The sequence below is a fragment of the Scylla paramamosain genome, chromosome 44, assembly GCF_035594125.1.
Source record: "Scylla paramamosain isolate STU-SP2022 chromosome 44, ASM3559412v1, whole genome shotgun sequence".
Lineage (NCBI taxonomy): Eukaryota > Metazoa > Arthropoda > Malacostraca > Decapoda > Portunidae > Scylla > Scylla paramamosain.
The window spans coordinates 6384775-6406386 of record NC_087194.1 but is presented as its reverse complement, the minus strand read 5'-3'; the positions used below and the strand labels follow the sequence as shown (position 1 = coordinate 6406386).

The 21612-nt window shown below is 43.2% G+C and overlaps 1 protein-coding gene and 1 long non-coding RNA gene across 2 annotated transcripts in view; one reads left to right on the top strand and one right to left on the bottom strand.

Annotated features, from left to right (window-relative positions):
• LOC135093872 (uncharacterized) overlaps positions 1–13548 on the bottom strand; it is a 42349-nt gene extending 28801 nt beyond the window's left edge. Inside the window, exon 1 of the long non-coding RNA XR_010263514.1 lies at positions 13288–13548. This is a non-coding gene — a long non-coding RNA (uncharacterized LOC135093872). The remainder of the gene's footprint in view (positions 1–13287) is intronic.
• A 3101-nt stretch (positions 13549–16649) lies between these two features.
• On the top strand, positions 16650–19581 carry LOC135094054 (uncharacterized). Its single transcript, XM_063993800.1, has one exon. The coding sequence runs from the start codon at positions 17783–17785 to the stop codon at positions 19277–19279; it is 1497 nt and encodes a 498-aa protein (XP_063849870.1). The 5' UTR covers positions 16650–17782; the 3' UTR covers positions 19280–19581.
• Positions 19582–21612: the final 2031 nt, after the last annotated feature.

Genomic DNA, 21612 nt, shown 5'->3' with positions numbered 1-21612 from the left:
ACATTGCCAAGATGCGACAAGCCATATATGCCACTTTGGAACATTGCTCAAGCACGAACGAAGAATCTCACCACGACAAATGCCCAGAAGGAAAAACATCTTGGTGCTTTTACCAGCGACTTCTGGCTGAAAGAAAGGATGTCACAGGACCAGAGGGCAACCATCACAAATTTGTACACGTGAAACTCAGAAGAGAGATTGCAAAAGAGCTGATGCCTCTCTATGGAAAACTAGCAACAGATGAGTTGCTCAAAAAGTGCACTGGCTATACCCAAAATGCCAACGAAAGCATAAACAGTGTGATGTGGTCAAAGGCATCAAAGACAGTGTTCTATCAAAGGAAGAGACTGGAGTACCTGGTATCCAGGGGTATCATCCAGTTCAACCTTGGGTACCAACATGCCGTCACCACCGAGTTGCTGTTGGCTTGAAGACGACAGCAAGCATGGAAAAAGATAAAAAAGCCAAGGTGGAGAAAGCACAAAGTAGAAAAGAAGAAAGAAGAACTCGAAAAGCTAAAATACTAGCAGAAGAGGAAAAGAAGAGAGGAGGAGGGCACCACGTATGAAGCTGGTGCATTCTAAGACAAACATTACATGGTTAGAAGCAATTGCAGAGGAAAGGAAAGGTGCCCACCCCCGAGAAACCAAAAAAAACCCTTTCCAATGACGCAACTACTTCCATGATACCCCAGTGGTGAGACTATCTAGTCGGTAAAGGCTAAAAATATATAAATAAATAAATAAATAAATATTCAACAATATTTTTATGTTTCACTTACATCACTAACCTGATCAAATAAAATCAAAGTACAGGGAAGGGTATAAAAAGGCAATAAAAGCTATAGGCACCACACGCCGAGCCTTGCAATGTTTCAGCATTGCATAGAAAGCCTCTAATAGCAATGATTTACAAATATAACAATATATAAATGACAGCCCTATAAATCCTGCTCTCTCTCTGACTCAGCAAGAGAGAAAACGGAGAAGTTTTAGGGGTAGCTAGCCTCGTTTCTACTGATTTCTAGCCATCTTATTGAAAGTTGATCTATTTTTGCCTCTCCTGAAAAACATGTTTTTTGAGGTTTTCCTGTAATGACTGGGTTATTTATTGTCCTATAGTCACCATTTTTGTCATGTAAGTAGACGGGACTGTGACACACGATCGGTAAGAAGAAATTTTCATTTTTCAAGTAGGTTTTTTCTTGTGATTTTTCTTATGCACAAAAAAATTTCCTCTATGTTTAACTAATGTTTTGATTACTTTATAATAAAGATTTGGACAAAACCTTCTTACTGAACCTGCATAATCTTTCTAGCTGCTACCATGCACGATTTCAATGTGATCCATTGACTCTAACATTTTTTTATTCAATTTTTTTTAACAACTTTGAAAAGAATTCACTGCGCATGCGCAGTTCATTATAGATTAATGAAAAGTTCAACGAGTATTATGTTTTTAATGACAAAGAAGATGAAACAATGGAAAAAAGTCTACGGTTAAAAGGAGCCGCTCTGCAGGTGGAGGTGGGCGCTCCCCTTAAAAAAACAGGCAGAGACCATGAACACATCACTTGAAAGAAATGGCTGCCCAAAAATAAATTTCCCAACTACATAGAAACCAACCAAGAACATTACCAAAAACAAAACCCATTGAAGAACAAACACTGGCCATTACACCTCCAACTCAGGACCCCTCCCCCCAACCTTCCTTATCCGCTGACACCAGTCCCACTTCCCCCAGGGACGTAGTCATTGATGAGGACACAGCCTCTAGGAAATAACAGCTCCATAGTGCCTCTCCATCATGCCCCACCTCTTCCAGCATGAACATCCTGACACCTACACCCAACGGTACCTCAGACAACAACAATAACACCACAAAAAACACCATAAACAAGCGACACTTCCCCATTACCCCCCCAAAAAAAAATCTATGCAAACCACATCAAGGAGTAAAAGAAACACATAAATCATGATAATGATCATGCAATTAAACTGTCGTGGCTACTGGAATAACAGACACCACATTTCAGTAGCTATGCACTCTAGTGATCCAGACATTGTTCTCCTCAATCACACAGGTCTACCATCCAAACCCATCAAACTATATGGATATATCACATGATACACAGTAGGAACTTACCATGATGGCATAGCTGTTATGGTTAAAACCACCATCAAACATATACACATATAACACATACATATAACTGGCCTTCAGCCCACTTCCTGGCAACCAAGATCCATACACAACATGGACAATTCTTTGTTGCCACCACATACTGCAGACCAGTCACTCAGCTCCCTCTCAACAGCCTCAACAGCCTGTTCAATCACACAAACATGCTAGTTTAGATCATGGCAGATCTTAATGCAAGACACACAGCATTCCAACACACCAGAAACAACCAACACGGACACGAACTCTTACAACTCACACAACTTAAATGCCTACGTTTCCTTGGACCTGACTTCCCTACCTGATTTACCCACAATGGGTCTGGCAAGCTTGACCTCATCATCACCAACCATCAATCCTTACCCTCCCACCACCACATCTCCCACAGACTCCTCTGTGGCTCAAACCACATTCCTCTCATCATAAAATTATCCTACAATCCCATATCCATCCCTTCCCTACCCAACCCCGACTATCACTCCACTAATTGGGAGAGCTTTAAGGAAACACTTACAGACATTCATCATCCAACACAGCTTGTAGGCCAACCCTATACAAAAATAGACAGAGCCTTAGAGCTGCTACACAATGACATTTTAACATCAGCCAACAGACACATACCCATGAAACACCACAAAATCCACATAGACTTCAAACCATCTATAAGAACACAAAGACTATTAATCTGTTACAGAACACGTTTTCAACGAAACATAAACAACCACACACCGATATACAGAGACCTCCATATCCTACCCACACACATAACAAACAGCTTGATGGAAGATCACGACGCTCACTGGAGGAGTCTGGTCTCCAGCATGGACGGAGCCTACTGCACTAATCCCACTCAGTTCTGGTGCATGGTGCACAGGCTGAGGGGATGCTGGCAGGAAAGATTTGAGTACCTCCTAGTGAACGGGGATTGCATCACAGAAACAGCCCAGGTAGCACACACCTTCTAATCACACTGGCAAGGCATCTTCCAACCCCACCCTCTTTCCATCCACAAGCCCAGTATCATCCACATCAACCACATCACTGTAAATGTACATCAAAACTTAGGAAACACGCTACCACACAACACAATACAGTTAACAAGCTTTGACCCGCAGCACCTTCTCACAAGACCCATTGAGGAGGAGGATGTCTCTTGGTTGCTCAGTCACTGCCTGCAGCGCACTCCTGCCCCTCAGGAATAACTTCACCAATGGTCAGGAATCTCCCTCAAGAAATCATATCCAACCTAACTAAAATTCTTAATGCCTCCCTTGCCTCTGGGTACTTTCCCAAGGCATTCAAAATTTCAAATATAACTTTCATCCCAAAACCCAGAAAAAACCCTCACTTACCAGAAAACTATCGCTTGCTAGACATACTAGGAAAAACATTTGAATGAATTATCAACCAGCGATTGAGGACGTTCCTTGAAAGTAACAGGCTGCTGTTGCCACAGCAATTTGGCTTCCAAAGCAACGCTTCAACCGAGGACGCCCTCAATAGCATCATGGCATACTTAAAATCTCAACTCACTTTACTTTAAAACTGTAATAGTAACAAAAGATGTTAAAAAAGCTTTTGACACAGTTTGACACACCAGATTAAAACACAAAACTTGTAACAATTTGAACTTATCCCACTTAACATAAAAAATCCCATGTAGTTTTCTGGAAGAGAGGAAAACAAGAATCTGTCATTAGGGCACCTTTTCAGCACTTTTTAGCCCCCAGGCTGGAGCCCCACAAGGTTCAATGCTCTCCCTCATCCTTTAAAATATGTACACATTTGACATGCCCTCTCCTATTCACAATGATTCACTAACTATTCAGTATGCCAATGATGTAGCCCAACTAGCCCGTGTCTGGCTGTTAGACCTACTCACCAACAAAATTCAACGGGAATTAGCAGTAACAAGCTTATGGGAGATGAAATGGCGAATTCTCTCCCATCCAGAAAACTCTAAGATAACCTATTTCAACATCAAAAGAAGTGACGAGCCTCGCCAAATTTCACTATATAGACTTTCCAAACCCTATTCCCATTCTCATCAGTAATATTAACAAAGTGCTTGGCCTCAACATTGATAAAAACCTTAGATTTAACATTCACATATCTCAAAAAGTTGCCATGGCCACAGGGACCCTGAGCAACCAGGAAGGATTTTGCAACAGTAACACAAAAATTAAGCTACACCTATACAAAGCTTTTATTCTCCCTCTCTTGCCCTTTCTCTCTCTCTCTTTCTTTCTGCTCACTCTAACTTTTCAAAACTACAGAAGATTCAGAATTGACTTCAGGACCTCACTTTCTATTCACAAGGAGTCCAACATTCCCCCCATCAATATCACACACTACAACAGGATTAACAAACAATTAAGCACCTTTCAAGAAAGACACAATATCATAAACAATTTTATAAACAATCTTCCCCTAGCATTCTGTAATCTACCCTGCACCAACCTCCTTGACCCCCAAACTCAGCCTCCTGACCCATTTACAAGTAACGGACTGTTCTCTTCTCTCTCTTTCCTCTCCCCCTATGTCCTCCTACCACTCATGGTGTCTGATTGGCATCATCATCGCACCCCCGGTTGCGGGGATGGGCTCACGTGCTAACGCCTAGTGGTTTTTTCATATTTTTTTTGTTTCGTGGCTGTATTCATATTTTTGTCTTTATACATTATTTTTCTGTCTTGCTGCAATGGTGTCTCCCCACACTCATAACATTCATAATTTCTAACACCACTGTGTGTCAGTGTGTGTGTACTGAGGTCAGATCTCAGGTCAGTGTCTTCCCACACTCATAACATTTATAATTTCTAACACCACTGTGTGTCAGGGTGTTTGGTAAGGTTAGACTTTTTGGTAAATTTCTTCTGACATTCATCACACTCATAATTTCTAGCACCATTGTGTATCAGAGTGTGGTGAGAGAAGATTTTTGAGAGAAGACTTTTGGGTAAATTTCCTTTCACACTCATCACACTCATAATTTCTAATACCACTGTGTGTCAGGGAGTGGTACTTAAGGCTATGTCTGATACAAAAGTTTTGTCACACTGCTGGCACTCAAACTTGCTCTCTCCTCTGTGGACAGAGCTGACTCTCTCCAGGTGATTCTTGCCACCATGCCTGCACCTCTCCATGCATGAGGTTGACTACTGCTGCTGCTGCTGCTGCTGCTGGCCAATCATGCTGCTGCCTGGCCTCATAGCATGTCCCTGGAAGTTTTTTTTCTTTTTTTTTTTATGTAGGAGGGACACTGGCCAAGGAGTTTTTGGCTAGTTGGAGAACAGACTTGGCATGGTTCCAGGCAGAAATATAAAGTGCATGAGATTCTGGTGATGGAAGGTTCAAGTACCTTTTGTGGGCCACCTCTCTGTCATGTATAGCACAAGAACAGGCTGTGTTAAACCAAGGTTTGGAAGGGTTAACTTGAGAAAAGTGAGGAATGTACACCTCCATGCCAGACAATATCACCTCTGTTATGTGCTCAGCACACAAAGACTGGTCTCTGACATGGAAGCAGTAGTCATTCCAAGGAAAATCAGCAAAATACCTCCTCAGGTCCCCCCAATTAGCAGAGGCAAAATAGCCAAGGCACCTACGTCTTGGGAGATCCTGAGGAGGGACTGGAGCGATAAGGGCAAGATACAAATATGAGATTGTGATCGGAGGAGCCTAATGGAGAAGAGAGGGTAACAGCATAAGCAGAAGGATTAGAGGTTAGGAAATGGTCAAGAATGTTGGGTGTATCTCCAAGATGGTCAGGAATACAAGTAGGGTGCTACACCAGTTGCTCTAGGTCGTGGAGGATAGCAGAATTGAAGGCTAGTTCACAAGGATGGTCAGAGAAGGGAGAGGAAAGCCAAAGCTGGTAGTGAACATTGAAGTTTCCAAGAATGGAGATCTCTGCAAAAGGAAAGAGAGTCAGAATGTGCTCCACTTTGGAAGTTAAGGAGTCAAAGAATTTCTTATAGTCAGAGGAGTTAGGTGACAAGTATATAGCACAGATAGATTTAGTTTGAGAGTGACTCTGTAGTTGTAACTAGATGGTAGAAAACTCAAAAGATTCAAGAATGTGGGCACAAGAGCAAGTTAAAGTCATTGCACACACAGATGCAACATCCAACTTTGTATTGAAAATGAAGATAGAGAAAGTAGGAGGGAACAGAAAAGGGGCTACTGTCAGTTGCCTCAGACACCTGTGTTTCAGTGAGGAATAGAAGATGAGGTTTAGTAGAGGAGAGGTGGTGTTCTACATATTGAAAATTAGATCCAAGTCAGCAAATGTTGCAAAAGTTAATGAAGAAAAAGTTGAGGGGGGTGTCAAGACACTTAGGCTGCCCGCACACGAGCAACTTTTTATTGTGAGTTGTCACAACCAAAAAATTGTCAAATATAGAACACACACATCGCTATGGTAGCCCACACATGGACAACTTTTCCTGAGGCGACAACAAAAAATTGAGAGGGAGTTGCACTCGGGTCAATTTCTCGGACAACACAACTATTGTTGGCAACTGTGGCCGGCGATAGAAAACGTTATTTTAAATGTGAGCCCGCACACGAGCAACTTTCCGTTGTCGCCACCACCCAGCCTGCTGCTGCCTTGCCCCTTCAGTGTCTTTCAGATTTCAGTGGTGAGAGGAAGTGGTAGCTATCATGTCTATAATAAAAGAGGTATTTGACTGCGAAACACTCATAACAGAGGTAGAGAAGAGACCACCTCTTTATGATTTCCATCTGATAACTAATATCATTAGTTTATCTAAATATAAAAAGAATTAAAATTTTTTTTTTCAGATTTCTATTGTTGAATCTTTCATTGATTTTGTTGAAGTTGAGTGTTTTTTTTTATTGTGCTCAATATATAAGGAAATACATTTTCTTTTATTCACAAAGTATTGGTTACATCTGAAAGCAATTCAATCATATCTACAGCGATGTGTAGTATAGAAATAGTGATGTATTTTTCTTTTCTGAAAATGGAACATATTTTCTTCATTTCCCTGTGGTGCTATTTCAAGAAGAATCATTAATTATGTCAATAAATTACACGTAATACGAATAAACATTTTCCTTATTTATCCTTACCTTAATGTTACAGCCAGCCTTTCCTCTACTGGCACACACTTCCTCATGTTGGTGTCCTGGTGTGCTATAAGGGGCCCAGTTAATGTGATTAGATGACCAAAGGTTTCCTGTGACATCCTAAAGTAATTAAAAAATTTATCAGGGTGCCCTTTTAGGTCCTCAAACAATGTGTGGAATGCTCCACGTAGTAATCGCTGACTGACTATGGGGTGTACCCAGTGATTTCTTGGCTTCTATTTTCGTCTCCTCCTGAGCAGGAGTGCACAGGTTACTGCTACCTCCACGGCATCCATGATGAGACTAAACAATAGTTGTCGCCATCGCGTGGCTCGTGTGCGGATGTACCTTGCCGACTTTTCGTTGCGACAATTTTTTAATTGCGACAATTTTTTGTTGTGACAACTAGCAATAAAAAGTTGCTCGTGTGCGGGCAGCCTTAGCATCGATACCAGAAGAGCAGTCTGACCAGGGGACATTTGTGGTCCCCTCCCCAGATGGGGACTCTGAGGCTGGAGTGGAGTGGAGCAGAATGCATCACCCTAGGGCAAAGTCAGATTAATGTTAGGTGAGGGCTGGGTTAGGATCTGGTTAGGGTAGGGTTTGGTGTGGGTAAGGTAGGGTGAGGGAAGGGTTTGGCTAGGGCCAGGCTTGGTGGTCACTGGCTGCCGTGTTCTACTTTACTAGCACAACCGAGAGACTAAGGCATGGTGGCCAGTATGACTTGCACATGACGGCATAATATTGTAGTGTTGAAGCACATGCATCATTGTGCACAGCTTCCCAATGTGTGTGTCTTTAGAGGCCTTAAAGAACAAGGGCACAGACTGAGAGGGAGACCAAGATCATGCTGAGGGCAGAGGTTAAGTTAGGTCAGGAGTTACATTATGTAACAGTAAGGTTTGGTTTGGTGGGTCTAATGAGCTTCAAAGAATATATTTAATGGCCTTAAATCAAAATAACGTTTGCACAACAATTCATTGTATTAATGTACAGAAACACAAGATAAGGAAGATAAGAAGGAAAGGTTTTGTATCTAAATAGAACCACTTCTACAACTCATTTCAGCCAATATATTCCCCACTTAAATTTGTTATTACACAACTTACAAGAGACAGTGAACCAATAGGTGGCCTTGCCAATAAACTGGCTTGAATAAGCATGAAAAGATTCCCAACACAGGTATTTCAGCACAGAACCATAGACTGTTCTTTCCATTACTCATGCAGGTGACTTGTGTCGCAGAACTGTTGCTTTCAAATAAGTAAGCACCAAGAAAATGTGGCGGTGTTATCAACGCACTGGCTGCAGTTGACTTGGTATGGGAATGCACCGTGCCTGTTTGGCCTTGCTCTAATTCAAGGAAACTGGCCGCCATGATTTACTAATCTCAAAACTGTATACATTGGGTATCAGGGGTAAGCTTTTACTTTGGATTAAAGATTTTTTTGTATAAGCGAAAGATGAGTGTTACAGTTAATCACCAGCACAGCAAGTGCAGAAATGTTGAAAAGGGAGTTCCTCAGGGTTCTACCCTAGGATCTCTACTTTCTCTACTTTACATAAATTACTTGACACACAACATTCAATCCTCAACCAAGATTTTCATTGATGATCTGAAATTACATGTCAACATTAGATATGACTCAAATTGTAATATCTACAATGATTTTAATGCATGTCAAGCTGATATTAATACTCTTGTCCATGTTGCTAAGTCACAGGGTTTAAACATGAGTATAGACAAATGTATATTGTTATGTTCTACTAGAAGGCCAATACCTTGGTAAGTACTACTTAAACAGTTCTCCAGTCCCTACCAAGGATTCTACATCTGATTTAAGAGTACTAATTGACACCTCTCTTAAATTCCACCAGCACATTGCCAATATTGTAAAAAAAAAAGGCAGGGGGACTGTCTTGTAGTATCCTTAACGCTACAATTAATCGAGAGCTTCCTTAATGGTCCCCCTGTGTGTGTCCCCATATCTGTCCACTGTTGGAATATGTATCTTCCTTATGGAACACATGTTATATTAAGGGCTTACAACTGTTAGAATTAGTTCAATGCAGATGAACTAAGAAAATCTGTGGACTCGAAAACCTAAATTATACTATGAGACTTAAGACTTTAAAATGATTTTCCATTAAGAGATGACTACTTAGACAAGACCTAATTCATTATTGGAAAATTTTTCATGGTCTCTCCCCACCAAATCCCTGAAATTCTTTTCCCTCATCCATTTTATCCAGGCACCAGAGAACACCACCTAAAAATTGCCCACACATGGTCCTATCTTGAAATATGCAAATGATTCTTCAGTTAATGATGCATATCAAGTTGGAACGCTTTACTTGACTCCATTGTATCTATCACAGCTTTGGCATAATTTATATCAGCTTTGTCTTGTCACCTTGGAGATCTGCTATATGATTATTACTAATGCAGCAAATTGCATCCATATCACTGTCCTCACCCCCTGTCACCATTTCTCACTGGATATTCTAGTGTCTACCTCTTTTAGCTGCTATGATGCACTTTCCAGTCATTATATCATAGTCCATTATTTGTTCTGTAGATTACTAACAATCTGGACTGGTGCGTCAGCAGCGTGTGGCCTCTGTGGATCCCCTCCTGGTCTGGTTGGGGTTGGGAAGCTCACCAGATAAAAATACCAGGTAAGAACACAGCCCTTTTGTTACACACTCGAGTCCACCTAGTCCTTCACAGCAGTATTTTGTAGTCTAAGGATGGGATTCTGTAATGTTAATAGTATTATGAATAAGCTGAACTTAGTATTTTATTTTATTTTTGATAACAACTTATTTGGTGTGGGTGAAACTTGGCTCTTACCCTCGGTTCCTAACTCTTTTGTCTCTATTGACAACTATAATATTACTCGCTGTGCTATGTCAGGAACTACTCTTAAAAGTGGAGTTTGTATATATGTTAAATGCAATATTAACTTTGTTACAGTAGATGTACCATGTGATAATGTTAGTGCAGTCCACCTTTCGGCTAACACCTATGTGTTAATTCTATACTGGCCTCTGTCCAACAGTGATTCTAAGAATTCTCGACTGCTGAACTTCCTACTCGACTTTTGTCCAGGAATAGAGGTTGAAATTCTTGGTGACTTCAACCAACCCATTATTAAGTGGCAGTCTTATGAACCAATGTCACTAGAGTACCCAAATCACCACCAGTCATTTCTAGATTGTTTTGTGTTTCTGGGTCTCCATCAGTAGGTGACAGATCCTGCTTATGTCCATTCTGGTAATATCCAAGACCTTATCTAACTTCAGGGAAAGACAGAGTAGGCAATGTTGTTACTTCTCCTTACCCAAACTGTGGGCATTGTCCTGTATTATTACAGTATTACTTCCAGAATACCACCTCACTTGAACCCAGCTGAAAGACCAAATGCTCTTGGCACTGAGGAAAATATTCTGCAATAGAAGCACATCTCCAAAGAATTAACTGGGACTTATCTGTTTATCAATGATATATTTGAAAAACTTAGATTCATTTTAGCTCCCTTGATTGATTTGTATGTACCTGCTGTTTCCAGTATCCCTGCACCTGCCACAATGATCACTTCCCCAAAAAATCCCTAGAGAGGAATTGTAAAGAGGCATGGAGTACCTACAAACTGCAAAGAGCTACTCATGTTAGACAATCTACTGAGGTATCCAAAGCCTTGGTACACTATAATTCTGTCAATGATAGATTTCATAATTATTATATATACTCTCAAACTGACCATGAAAAGACTCTGCTGACTAATTTTAAACACTCACCTAAGCCATTCCACCACTATAAAAGGAAATGAAAAGTAGGTATACCATCTGTAGGTCCCATTAGAATACACAATGGAGAATTAACATCAGATTACACTCAAATGGCCAAGGTGCTTGCAAGCCAGTTCTGCTCACTGTATAAGACTCATACTCCCAGTGATCCATATGCTCACCAGTTGTTTAATGGCACCATTAGCACTATCCCAATCTCTATGGACAGTGTTCTTAGCAGGCTGGCCAAACTTGATGTAAATACCAGCATGGGATCTGATGGCCTACATCCTAACTTTTTTAAAATCATGTCCCTCACTTACTTATTCTCTTTATCTGCTGTTTACCTGATCAGCTTGATCTGGCACACTACCTAAGCACTGGAAAACATCCCACATTATACCCATATTCAGGGAAGGATCCTGACTCAAGGCCCTGTGTTATAGGTCTATTAGCCTAACCTCTGTGTGCTGCAAGACTCTCAAGAGATGTACTGTTGAAGCGCTATATAACTACCTAACTGGCAATGGAGTTTTGTCCAATGATCAGTATGGGTTTAGGCAGGGTCGAACTGTGGATGACCAGCTCCTTCTGGCCTACAATGATGTAACTAAGTGGACAGCTGCAGGCTTCATTGTAGGTGTAGATTTCTTTGACTTTGCTAAAGCTTTCGATGTTGTGCAACATTCTATTTTCATAGATAAACTCAGACATCTTGGTGTTATTGGCTCTCTGTTGGACTGTATCTCAGACTTCCTGAAAGGCTGCACAATGCAAGTCTTGATATCCAGCATCAATAGCTCCACCAGAGAAGTTTTGAGTGGAGTTTCCCAGGGACCTGTATTGGGCCCTCTGTTTTTCCTAGTCTATGTAAACCCCTTACCATCATTTATTCCAGGGGTTCCCAACCTTTTTCCTCCTCTGTACCCCTTGGACATTTTTATAGGTGGTTCATATGTACCCAAAAATAAATTAGTAAAAAAGGTGGAATTGTAATATTTTGATATTATTCTATTATGAAATAGGTATGTGTAGACTGCACAGGTAACTTAAAAGTGACATCAATAAACTAAACTCAAGTGATTTACAAAATATCTTGATCCATCACATACATATCTTTCTTATAATTATAATATCCATAATGATCATTATGTCTCGTACCTGATCCTTTCAGACACAGTACAGATTGTGGCCATGGTTAGTTCCATAATAGTGAAAACCAAATGGTATTCTCCCTACTCTTGATATAATCTAGATGAAAGTTTTGTTTACTAAAAAAAAGAGAAAAAAAATGACATGACATTTTGTAATCTGACTGCAGATTACAACACCATGTATTGCACAGTGGTGGTTATTATCTGAGACCCAATGTACCCCCTGGAAAGTGCAAATGTACCACTGGGGGAACATGTACCCCAGGTTGGGAACTCCTGATTTATTCGCTCCGAGTGTAAACTTTTTGCTGACAATCTCAAGATCTATCTAAAGTTACAACAACTCCTGCACTGCTTTAGCATTTGATTTGTGTGAATGTCAAAGGGATATAGATGCCATCCACAAGGTGGCTGCCTCCTAGGGTTTGCACTTCAATACCAACAAATGTGTGCTGCTGAGATGTCAGAGAGGTCATGTGGACTGGAATGAAGTAACACCACTCCAGTATTACCACACTGACAACTCTGGTTTATCACAGGAACCACAGCATTGAGACCTTGGTATTTTGATGAACAATACTTTAAAATTTCACTCCCTATACAAACACTACTGTCAATAAAGCAACAGGACTGGCTAACAATCTGCTGAGATCCACTCTCTGCAGAGGCAGTGAGTTTATGGTATGTCTGTACAAAACTTATATAAGACACTGTGACGGCCACCAGGGTCCACACATCTAAAATGTCAAGACCCCCACAGTACTGTCGAATGCAGGCAGAGATTTTTCTCTATTATTTTCTAAGTTTTTATGTATTTTTAGAGAAAATAGAGATTTTCTCTATTATTTTCTAAGTTTTTATGTATTTTTAATCTACCTCATTTTCTGTTGCATGTCACTGTTGTTATTTACCCCCCTCCCCCAACCAAACAAACTGAAATGATAAATTATGAAGGGTCGCCCGGCCCTATTTCCTTTTTTTTTTTTTTTTTTTTTTTCGCTAAAATAGAGCTTAGAGATAAGATAGTTAAAATAGAGCTGAAATACAGCTAAACACTGCCTCTTACCACCAAAAATAAATAAGGAGCTGCACTACTGTTCAGTTCAGTAGTAGGCGTGGGATAAGCCTTGGCATCCGCTCCCACTAGGCTTGTTTTTCTAGTCGTATTACAATTCCTGTTTTTTTTTTTTTTCTGTATCTCGATCTTGATCTTGATAATACAAGTAGCAAGTGATCACTCTTAAGCCAGGCCTTTGGATCAGCAACTCCTGTAGAAGGAAAAAAAAAAAAAAAAAAGAGAAACGAACAGCATCCTCTACACTAATGGGGAGTTTTCAGAACTAGTGTTTGTCACCAGGTGGCAGCACAGACAAACTCTTCTCTCACATACAAGAAATATCATATATACCTACAGTGTTATTCTATTTACATGAAGATGCAATGGGCTTATATGATATATTTTTCTACGTAATCCCTTCTAAGTAGTATCACAAGTAAAATCAAACTCTTTTCATGAACAAATGTATATAAGTTGATTTTCTAGTGAATCGGCATTTAGATTTATTTGGTCATCTTAAGATTTCCAAATGAATACACTTTTGATTGGAAACGTCTTAATCTAGACGACAGTAAACATAAAGGCAACATATCTGTGACAGTCAAAAGTCCAAATTACATAGATCTCCTTCCTAGTTTATGGAAACGGCAATTTTAATAATAAAAAAAAAAAAAAAAAATGACAACTCCAGTGTCCTGGCGATAGTAATGCTCCACTTTTCCCTCTTTATAGCAACTTCCCACAGTTTCCTCATTCCAGCTTCTTGTGGGAATTGGTGGTCCCCACATTGAGTGGCACATTGAGGGGCACAACACAATGGCATCGTTACAAAACTGGTGAGAAAGTTTCCTGTACTTCTCTCCCATCACTCAAGGATCGCCTGAGAGATTGTTTTGGTTCTCGATTACTTTGACCACATTCTCTTTGACCACATTCTCTCAATATTATCCATACCGGATATTGAAAAGTCGATACATCATTTCAATAGTATCACGATGATCAATGTTCTATGCTTCTTTACACATCTGGGATTTACTACAACAATATTTTAGCTGTCTTTCCTACAGTTAGATGAGCAGCAACGACATCTAGTGGTTTAGTTCCGAAAACTCCCCATTGTTCCTACATCTGACACGCCGCATTCTCTTCAGAAACTCTTTCACCGCCTCGCCTTTTCATTCGCCTCTCTACACAGTCCCAGCAACAACACCATCCACTCCTTTCCTGTCTTCTCCACTCTTTCATTCCTATCATGCCTTAACTCAGTCAGTATCACTTGCATCATCTCATTCTTGTCTGGCATACTTCACACACTCCAGCACCACATGTTCCACGGTCTCATCTTCTCCCATGTCACACATCTGGAACACTTTGTTGCGGTAACTTTGTTGCTGTAACTCCTTACGTTCACATCCATACACTGTGCCCTAGCTCGGAAGAGAAGATCACCACCCAGTGTTCCATTATACCACCTTTCATACCTCAGGGCCTCTTTCTCCTTGTACCATTCTAAGGTCTTCTTTCTTTCCATCTCATTCTTCCATTCATTCAGTCCCACACATTTCACTTCTTTGTCTATCTCATTCTTCCATTTTCTCACATCCCATTCAGCTCCCACTCTGCCTCCTCTCATTACCACCCATTCACGCTCATTTTGATTCCTCCCAGCCATTCTTATCGCCCACACAACTTGCAGTCCATTCCTGTCTGTCATTCTCATGCACCTCTTCCTCCATTTGCTTCACTTTCATTTCACAGGTACACCTTCCTTGCTATTGTTGCATCATCCATTCTCTCAAGCCTAATCTTGTACCTAAGTGTGGCTTTTGTCAGTCTTTCCCTCAAGGTGCTCCATCCCATGTCACCTCTCAAGGCTTCAACTGCTGTGTACCTCGGTGCACTCAGTGCCATCCTTGCTACTCTATTCTGGCCCACTTCTAATATATCAATTTCACTTTTATTCCATGCAATCACATTCATACCATACATTATACTTGGCACAGCCACACTCTTCCACACTTCTCTCAACACATCATACTTGCTCTCATCCTTGCCGCGCTTCCCAATCGACCTACCCACTGGTTTACCATACTTATCATCTGCATAAAGGAGCACACATACTTTATCATTCCCCACACTTACCCCTACATTCATTCTTCCTTGGTACAAGGAGAAAGAGGCCCCGAGGTATGAAAGGTGGTATGATGGAAGCCTGAGTGGTAATCTCCTCTTCCGAGCGAGGGCACAGTGTATGGATGTGAATGCAAGGAGTTACAGGTGGTCTGAGTCCGGCAGCAAAGTGTGCCAGATGTGTGACATGGGAGAGGATGAGACGGTGAAACATGTGGTGCTGGAGTGTGTGAAGTATACCAAAGACAGGAATGAGATAATGCAAGTGATATTGACTGAGTTAGGGCATGACGGGAATGAAAGAGTGGAGAAGATAGGAAAGGAATGGATGGTGTTGTTGCTGGGACTGTGTAGAGAGGCGAATGAAAGGATGATTGAGGCGGTGAAAGAGTTTCTGGAGAGAATGTGGCGTGCCAGATGTATGAACAATTAGGATAGAGGATGCTGTTCGTTTCTCTCTTTTTTTTTTTTTCCCCTTCTACAGGAGTTGCCGATCCAAAGGCCTGGCTCAGGAGTGATCCTGTGTCACCTGTATCATCAAGATCAAGATAAAAAATGCCACCTGTACCACCAAGATCAAGATCAAGATCAGCCTTCCACCATTGTTTCAGGGTGGACTTAACTATATGTACTCCACTTATTCATTGCACCACATTTTGGCTTGCTTACCACTATAGGAGTTGCTCATCTATCTTATCTCAAGTTTTCATCACATCCTCAATCCTTTTATATGTTTTCTTTATTGTTTTAGTTTTTGTTTTTAAGGTTAGGATTAGAAAAAGATACTAAAAAATGTAGGAATAATTATTATTTTCTGTATTTTTATTCATAAACAAGAATAAGCTGTAGGAATTATTATTATTATGTATTTCTGTTGTTTGAAGGCAGTGGGTGAGTTTAGGATGAAACTAACAGTTTTAGGGGGAGTTTAGAGTGAGAGTGACTGTTTTAGGGTGGGTTTAGAGTGAGAGTGACTGTTTTAGGGCGAGTTTAGGGTGAATGTGACTGTTTTAGTGATGATGACTGTTTTAGGGTGAAGTTATACGGTAAGAGTGATTGTTTTAGGGTGAATTTAGATTGAGAATGACTGTTTACTCTTTTAGAATAAGAATAAGTGTCTTAGGGTGATTTATATAACTACTAAAATGATAAATAGAACATGATAAAACAAATCAAATATTACTACTACTACTTCTTCTTTTTCTAGTGGCCTGTTCTACTGTTAATCTCTTCATACATCCTCTTCTCCTTTTAGTGTTATGGCTCCAAAATCCCTTTATCACTCAGGCACTGGGATGAAGTACAGCACAGCAGCAGATAATACTTATATAATACCATTTTCCTTATTATTCACTCACTTAATGCCTGTAATGGCTTTTCCCATGCCTGTACAAGGAATATCTTAGTATGTTCAATTATTTTATTGTTTTCTCTGTTATTTTGTAGTCTTAGTGCTTTACATATCATCCCCTCAGCTACGTCTTCCTCCTCTCGCTTTCTAAGCCACTCCTCTTCACCTACTATTGCTATTATGGACTCTATCAACTTGCTCCTCTGGTGTTCATGCATATTGCATTCTATGAGAAAATGTTCTATTGTCTCCTGCCCTGTACAACAACAACGGATTTAATCCTGCTCATCTCTGTTCCTCTGGCCTTCACCTCTAATATCTGGCCTTTACTAGCAGCTTGCTGGCCCAGTCTCCTGAGTGCCAGTGTAATGCTGCAGGTTATTCTTTCTTCCTGTATCATCTAAGGGTAGACTTGCCTTCCATACCTAACTGCCACCTAGCTCTACCACCTATTCTTTTCCTCATCTTCATTGTGATCTTGTGCCAACCTTCTTCCAGGTTTTCTTTACGTTTCCATCTTTCCAACTCTTTTCTAGGATGAGTTTCCACCACCTTCTTTCAAAATCATTTTGGCTCATCAATTATCATTACGTTGTTCGATTTTCTTGAGGAATGTGAACTTTCTTTTTAGGATCCTCTCCCCCCCAGTTGCGTCCTGCCCGCTGTGTCAGGACTCTATTTTTTCCGCTCCGCTTGTTTACATGAGTGGCTGCCCTCTAAAACAGAAATCTGAAGTGGCTTTGAGTGATCACGCCTACTCAGTGGCTACTGAGGGAGGTCTAGGCTCGATTTGTCAACCCCAAATAGGAGGCCTTGATAGTTTAGACGACAAGGGCAAGCGACCCTGCCCAGGCCTCGTAACAGGGTGGTCGGCACGTGCTCCTCCCAGCAGGACAAAGCACCATGCCCGCCGAGGATCTTCTCGTGGTGGAAGACGGCTTAGCTTTCCCTGGAAGATACAGATATTGTTGAGAACCCTCGACCCGCACCATCTACCTAAGGCACAGAGACTCTGTCACCACAATGCAGGACTCTCTCAACCTTCTGGCTGCCAAGTGTGAAGAACTCGGCTTCACCATCTCCCACACCAAGACGAAGGCGATGTCTCACACACGATCCACTCCGCCTACCAAGATGAGACTGCAGGGCCAGGATTTAGATTGGGTGGCCACCCATCGATATCTTGGCGTCATGGTTACCCGTAATAACACCTGCAAAGCTGAGATTCAGCATTTGAAGGGCAAGTGCCGGGCCAGAAACAAGGTTTTGAAGGCGCTGTCATGGCGTGGAATGGGAGCATCGGGCAGAGTTATAATGAGTGTCTACAAGTCTCTCGTGCGGTCACTCATAGACTATGCCAGCCCTGCTTTACTCAACATGACAAGCAATGATGCTAAGGGCCTTGAAACCATCCAAAATGAGGCGTTAAGAATAGCCCTGGGAGCCCCGAAGTGGACGAAGGTGGACAATTTAAGGAGTGAGACACAGGTACCTCCGCTTACACAAAGAATAAACACTGTGATCGCCAACCTCCTTATCAAGACTGCCATCAGAGGCCACCCAGATCACCTACACACACTTCTACACAACCACCGTGAGCAGGGGAACCAAGGCAGGTGGTTTAAACGAGCGGTGGAAGCCCTCGACAGCTCTGGGGTCACCTGGGGGACATTACTCACCGCTGCCGCCCCTACCGAGGCTCAAAATGCACCCCCGTGGGAAACGACATGCATCACCACCATCATCAACCCACCACGGAAAAAGAAAATCCTGTGTGCAATGGCAGAACTGCAGCAAGAAGGGTTCCATACCATAAGCGCCGCCCAGAGGGCACACACTGCTACATACTTCACCGACGGATCCACTGATCCGGTGACAGGGCGGTCTGGGGCGGCGTATGTATGCAAGACCGACAATGGGCGCGCGGCAGTCTCCGCCATCACCACCACCGCCTCTGCTCGAACAACTGACTTCTCCTCCTCCACACAAACTGAATTAGCTGCGATAGTAATGGCACTTGAACACGCCTACACCTACCACTGCCGGAATGTACTTATTGCCACGGACTCCATGACTGCCATTGCAGCGATAAACAAGCAGGATGGAGAAAACATCACACAAACCCGAGTCATCTGGAAAACAGCAAGAGCCATCCACAATGCGGGCAGAAGTGTCACTCTTGCGTGGATACCATCCCACGTGGGAATCTCAGGAAATGAAGAAGCGGACGCCCTCGCCAAACGGGCAGCCAGTGACGCAACGGTGGCCACAGTCATCCCCAGGACGTTGAATCAGCTGAGAGGAGCAGTGAAAGCCCACGCAGAGAGGCAGCGACAGCAGGAACAACACGACCAGGGGAGCGAGAGCGTCCGATGGTTCCGCCAGATTGCCGCAGGCTGCCCGCCCCCAGCCCGAAACTTCCCGAGCCGCCTGTGTGAGGTGGTGACATACAGGATACGTCTCGGGTACCCTTACCCGTGGCAACTCGGCTTCGCGACATCGGAGGAGGAGACACGATGACGACTGTGCGGTGCGCCGGAGGGACACAGTCTTGAACACTACCTGAGGGACTGTGCTCATCCCTCACACCTCAGAAAACAGTGCCCCACACCTTCACCTACACTATCCGAACTGGCAAACCACTTTATTGCGATTCTGCCACAAACATTAAGGGAATACCCGAAATTTTGTGCAATCAAATGAGACAAGCACGTTTGTGATAGTGCACTAACGAATGGTGCCTCAAATAAAACTAGTGCCTACAAATGCTGTGATTTTACATTTAATTTATTTATGTAATCAAACATCATCCTGATAAGACTGTCCATCAGGGATCAACAGTCTTTTTTACAAATTATATTGTATTTTTTGTGAATAAAAGCATTAAATCAAAAATACCTAAGGCAGTCAACAGAATACTGCCACTACCGATCAGCCTTCACTTAGGCGCGCCTCCGCTCCTGCCCCAGACTCCAGTCAAAGACGCTGCCTGCTGTTAACCCTTGACCGTGGAAAGACACCAGTGAATTGTTCAGCTGGTTTGCAGCCTTGCTTAAACAACACCCGGACCTGCAACCGCTCTACAAGGAGGGAAGGAACCAGCTGTACATCACGGTGAGCTCTGAATCCTCCTTTTACACCACCCTGGTGAGTGAAGGCTTCATGGGCGTTGTTATGGAGTGCCCTGTTGAGGAGGGCACTCACGCGGTCATCGTACATGGTGTGTCGACCTACATTAATGTTAACCTTATTGAGGTGCCAGCTGGCTTTCATGGCCTCAAGAGGAGGATGGTGGGGCAGAAGCCAAGGCCTCAACTGTTGGGCGTGGTGACTGGGAAGGTGCCCAGTGAAGTGCATCTCCTGAGCCTTGGACGTCTTGGACGTCGGCGTGTGGAGCGGTACACGCCAGAGCCTGACCTGTGTCACCACTGCAGTCGCTGGGGCCACAAGGAGTGGCGTTGCCAGTCTGCTCCTCGTCGTAGGTACTGTGCTGGTTCCCACAAGTTAGTGCAGTGCAGGGGACCAAAATCCCTCCTCGCTTTTGCAACTGTGGGGGTGATCACAACCCCCACTCCACCCTCTGCACTGTCAGGCCTCGGCCCCACAGGGAGCCTGCCACTGATGAGGTGACTGGGCAGCCCAGACTCGTGTTCCGCCAGGCTCCACCTCCTCAGACCAACGCTTGGACGAATAGGCCTTCATTCTTGTCTACTGCCCCTCACTTGCCCCAGCCTTCCTGCTCCACCACTGGCACTTCTGCCACACCTGCTGTGTTCCCGCCTCTGCCGCAGCACACTGCTACAGTGCCCTCTGCATCTGCCACAACAGTGACCCAGCTTGGGAGCACTCAGGAGCTGCCTGCCACTAACTCCACCCAGCACCTCATGGCAGTGGTGAACGCTCTAGTTTCTCAAGTGGACAATCTTTCTGAAATGGTCTCTGCCCTCAGCAATCAGTTTGCCACTTTTAAGAAGAAGCAGCAACAAACAGTGCCTGGTGGGACGCCCTCTGTGGCCCCCACCCTGTGTCCAGTCAGTGATGCTAACCAGGACCAGGGAGACAGTGACGTGTGCCTGTAGAGTGTGTGTGACCCACCTTAGACAGAGGACAATAACTGCAGGACAGCATGTGGGTGCTGCTGCACCCTCTTCGAGGAAGGCTGCCCCCACTAAGCCAGTCACGGGAGCCACGCGACAACCCTGGGGCCCCTCGGGAATAGCTCCTGCTTCCCCTGTCTCAGAGGACAAGTCACCTGAGGCAGACCATGATGGGGATGCCGCCGGTGAATGGACGTTGGTCACCCGCAGGAAGAGGCGCTGCTCCGCTCCCCTTCCAGTCCCGACTGCCAGCCCCAAGCCAGACCAAGGATATGTAATGTCAGCCCTGCAAACTCTGGTGGAGCAGATGTCTCGCCTGACGTGGGACGTGGACGACCTAAAGACCCGGGTGCAACACCATCACAATGAACGGTAAGACTTTCCGCACCTTAACATGGAATATCAAGGGTCTACATGCTCGCTTCACTGACTTACACTCTCACGTCCATAAGCCTGACATTATTGCCTTACAGGAAATAGGGCCACAGGTGCCTGAGCTGCAGGGTTATGCCTTCCACACCTTCAGTTGTGGTAACGGCAGTAGTTGGGGGATGGCTACTTACATTAGACATGGGATGCTGGTTACTTTCAGGGAAATGGGGATCACCGAGGGTATTGAATTTATTACTGTTTGCTTGCACGAAGTTATTTACTTTGTAAACATGTACATTCATGCTGGTGCCTTAAATGTGGAAAATTTTCCTGGTTATGTCCTTGAGGAGCAGACTGTTATCATGGGTGACCTTAATGCCAGGC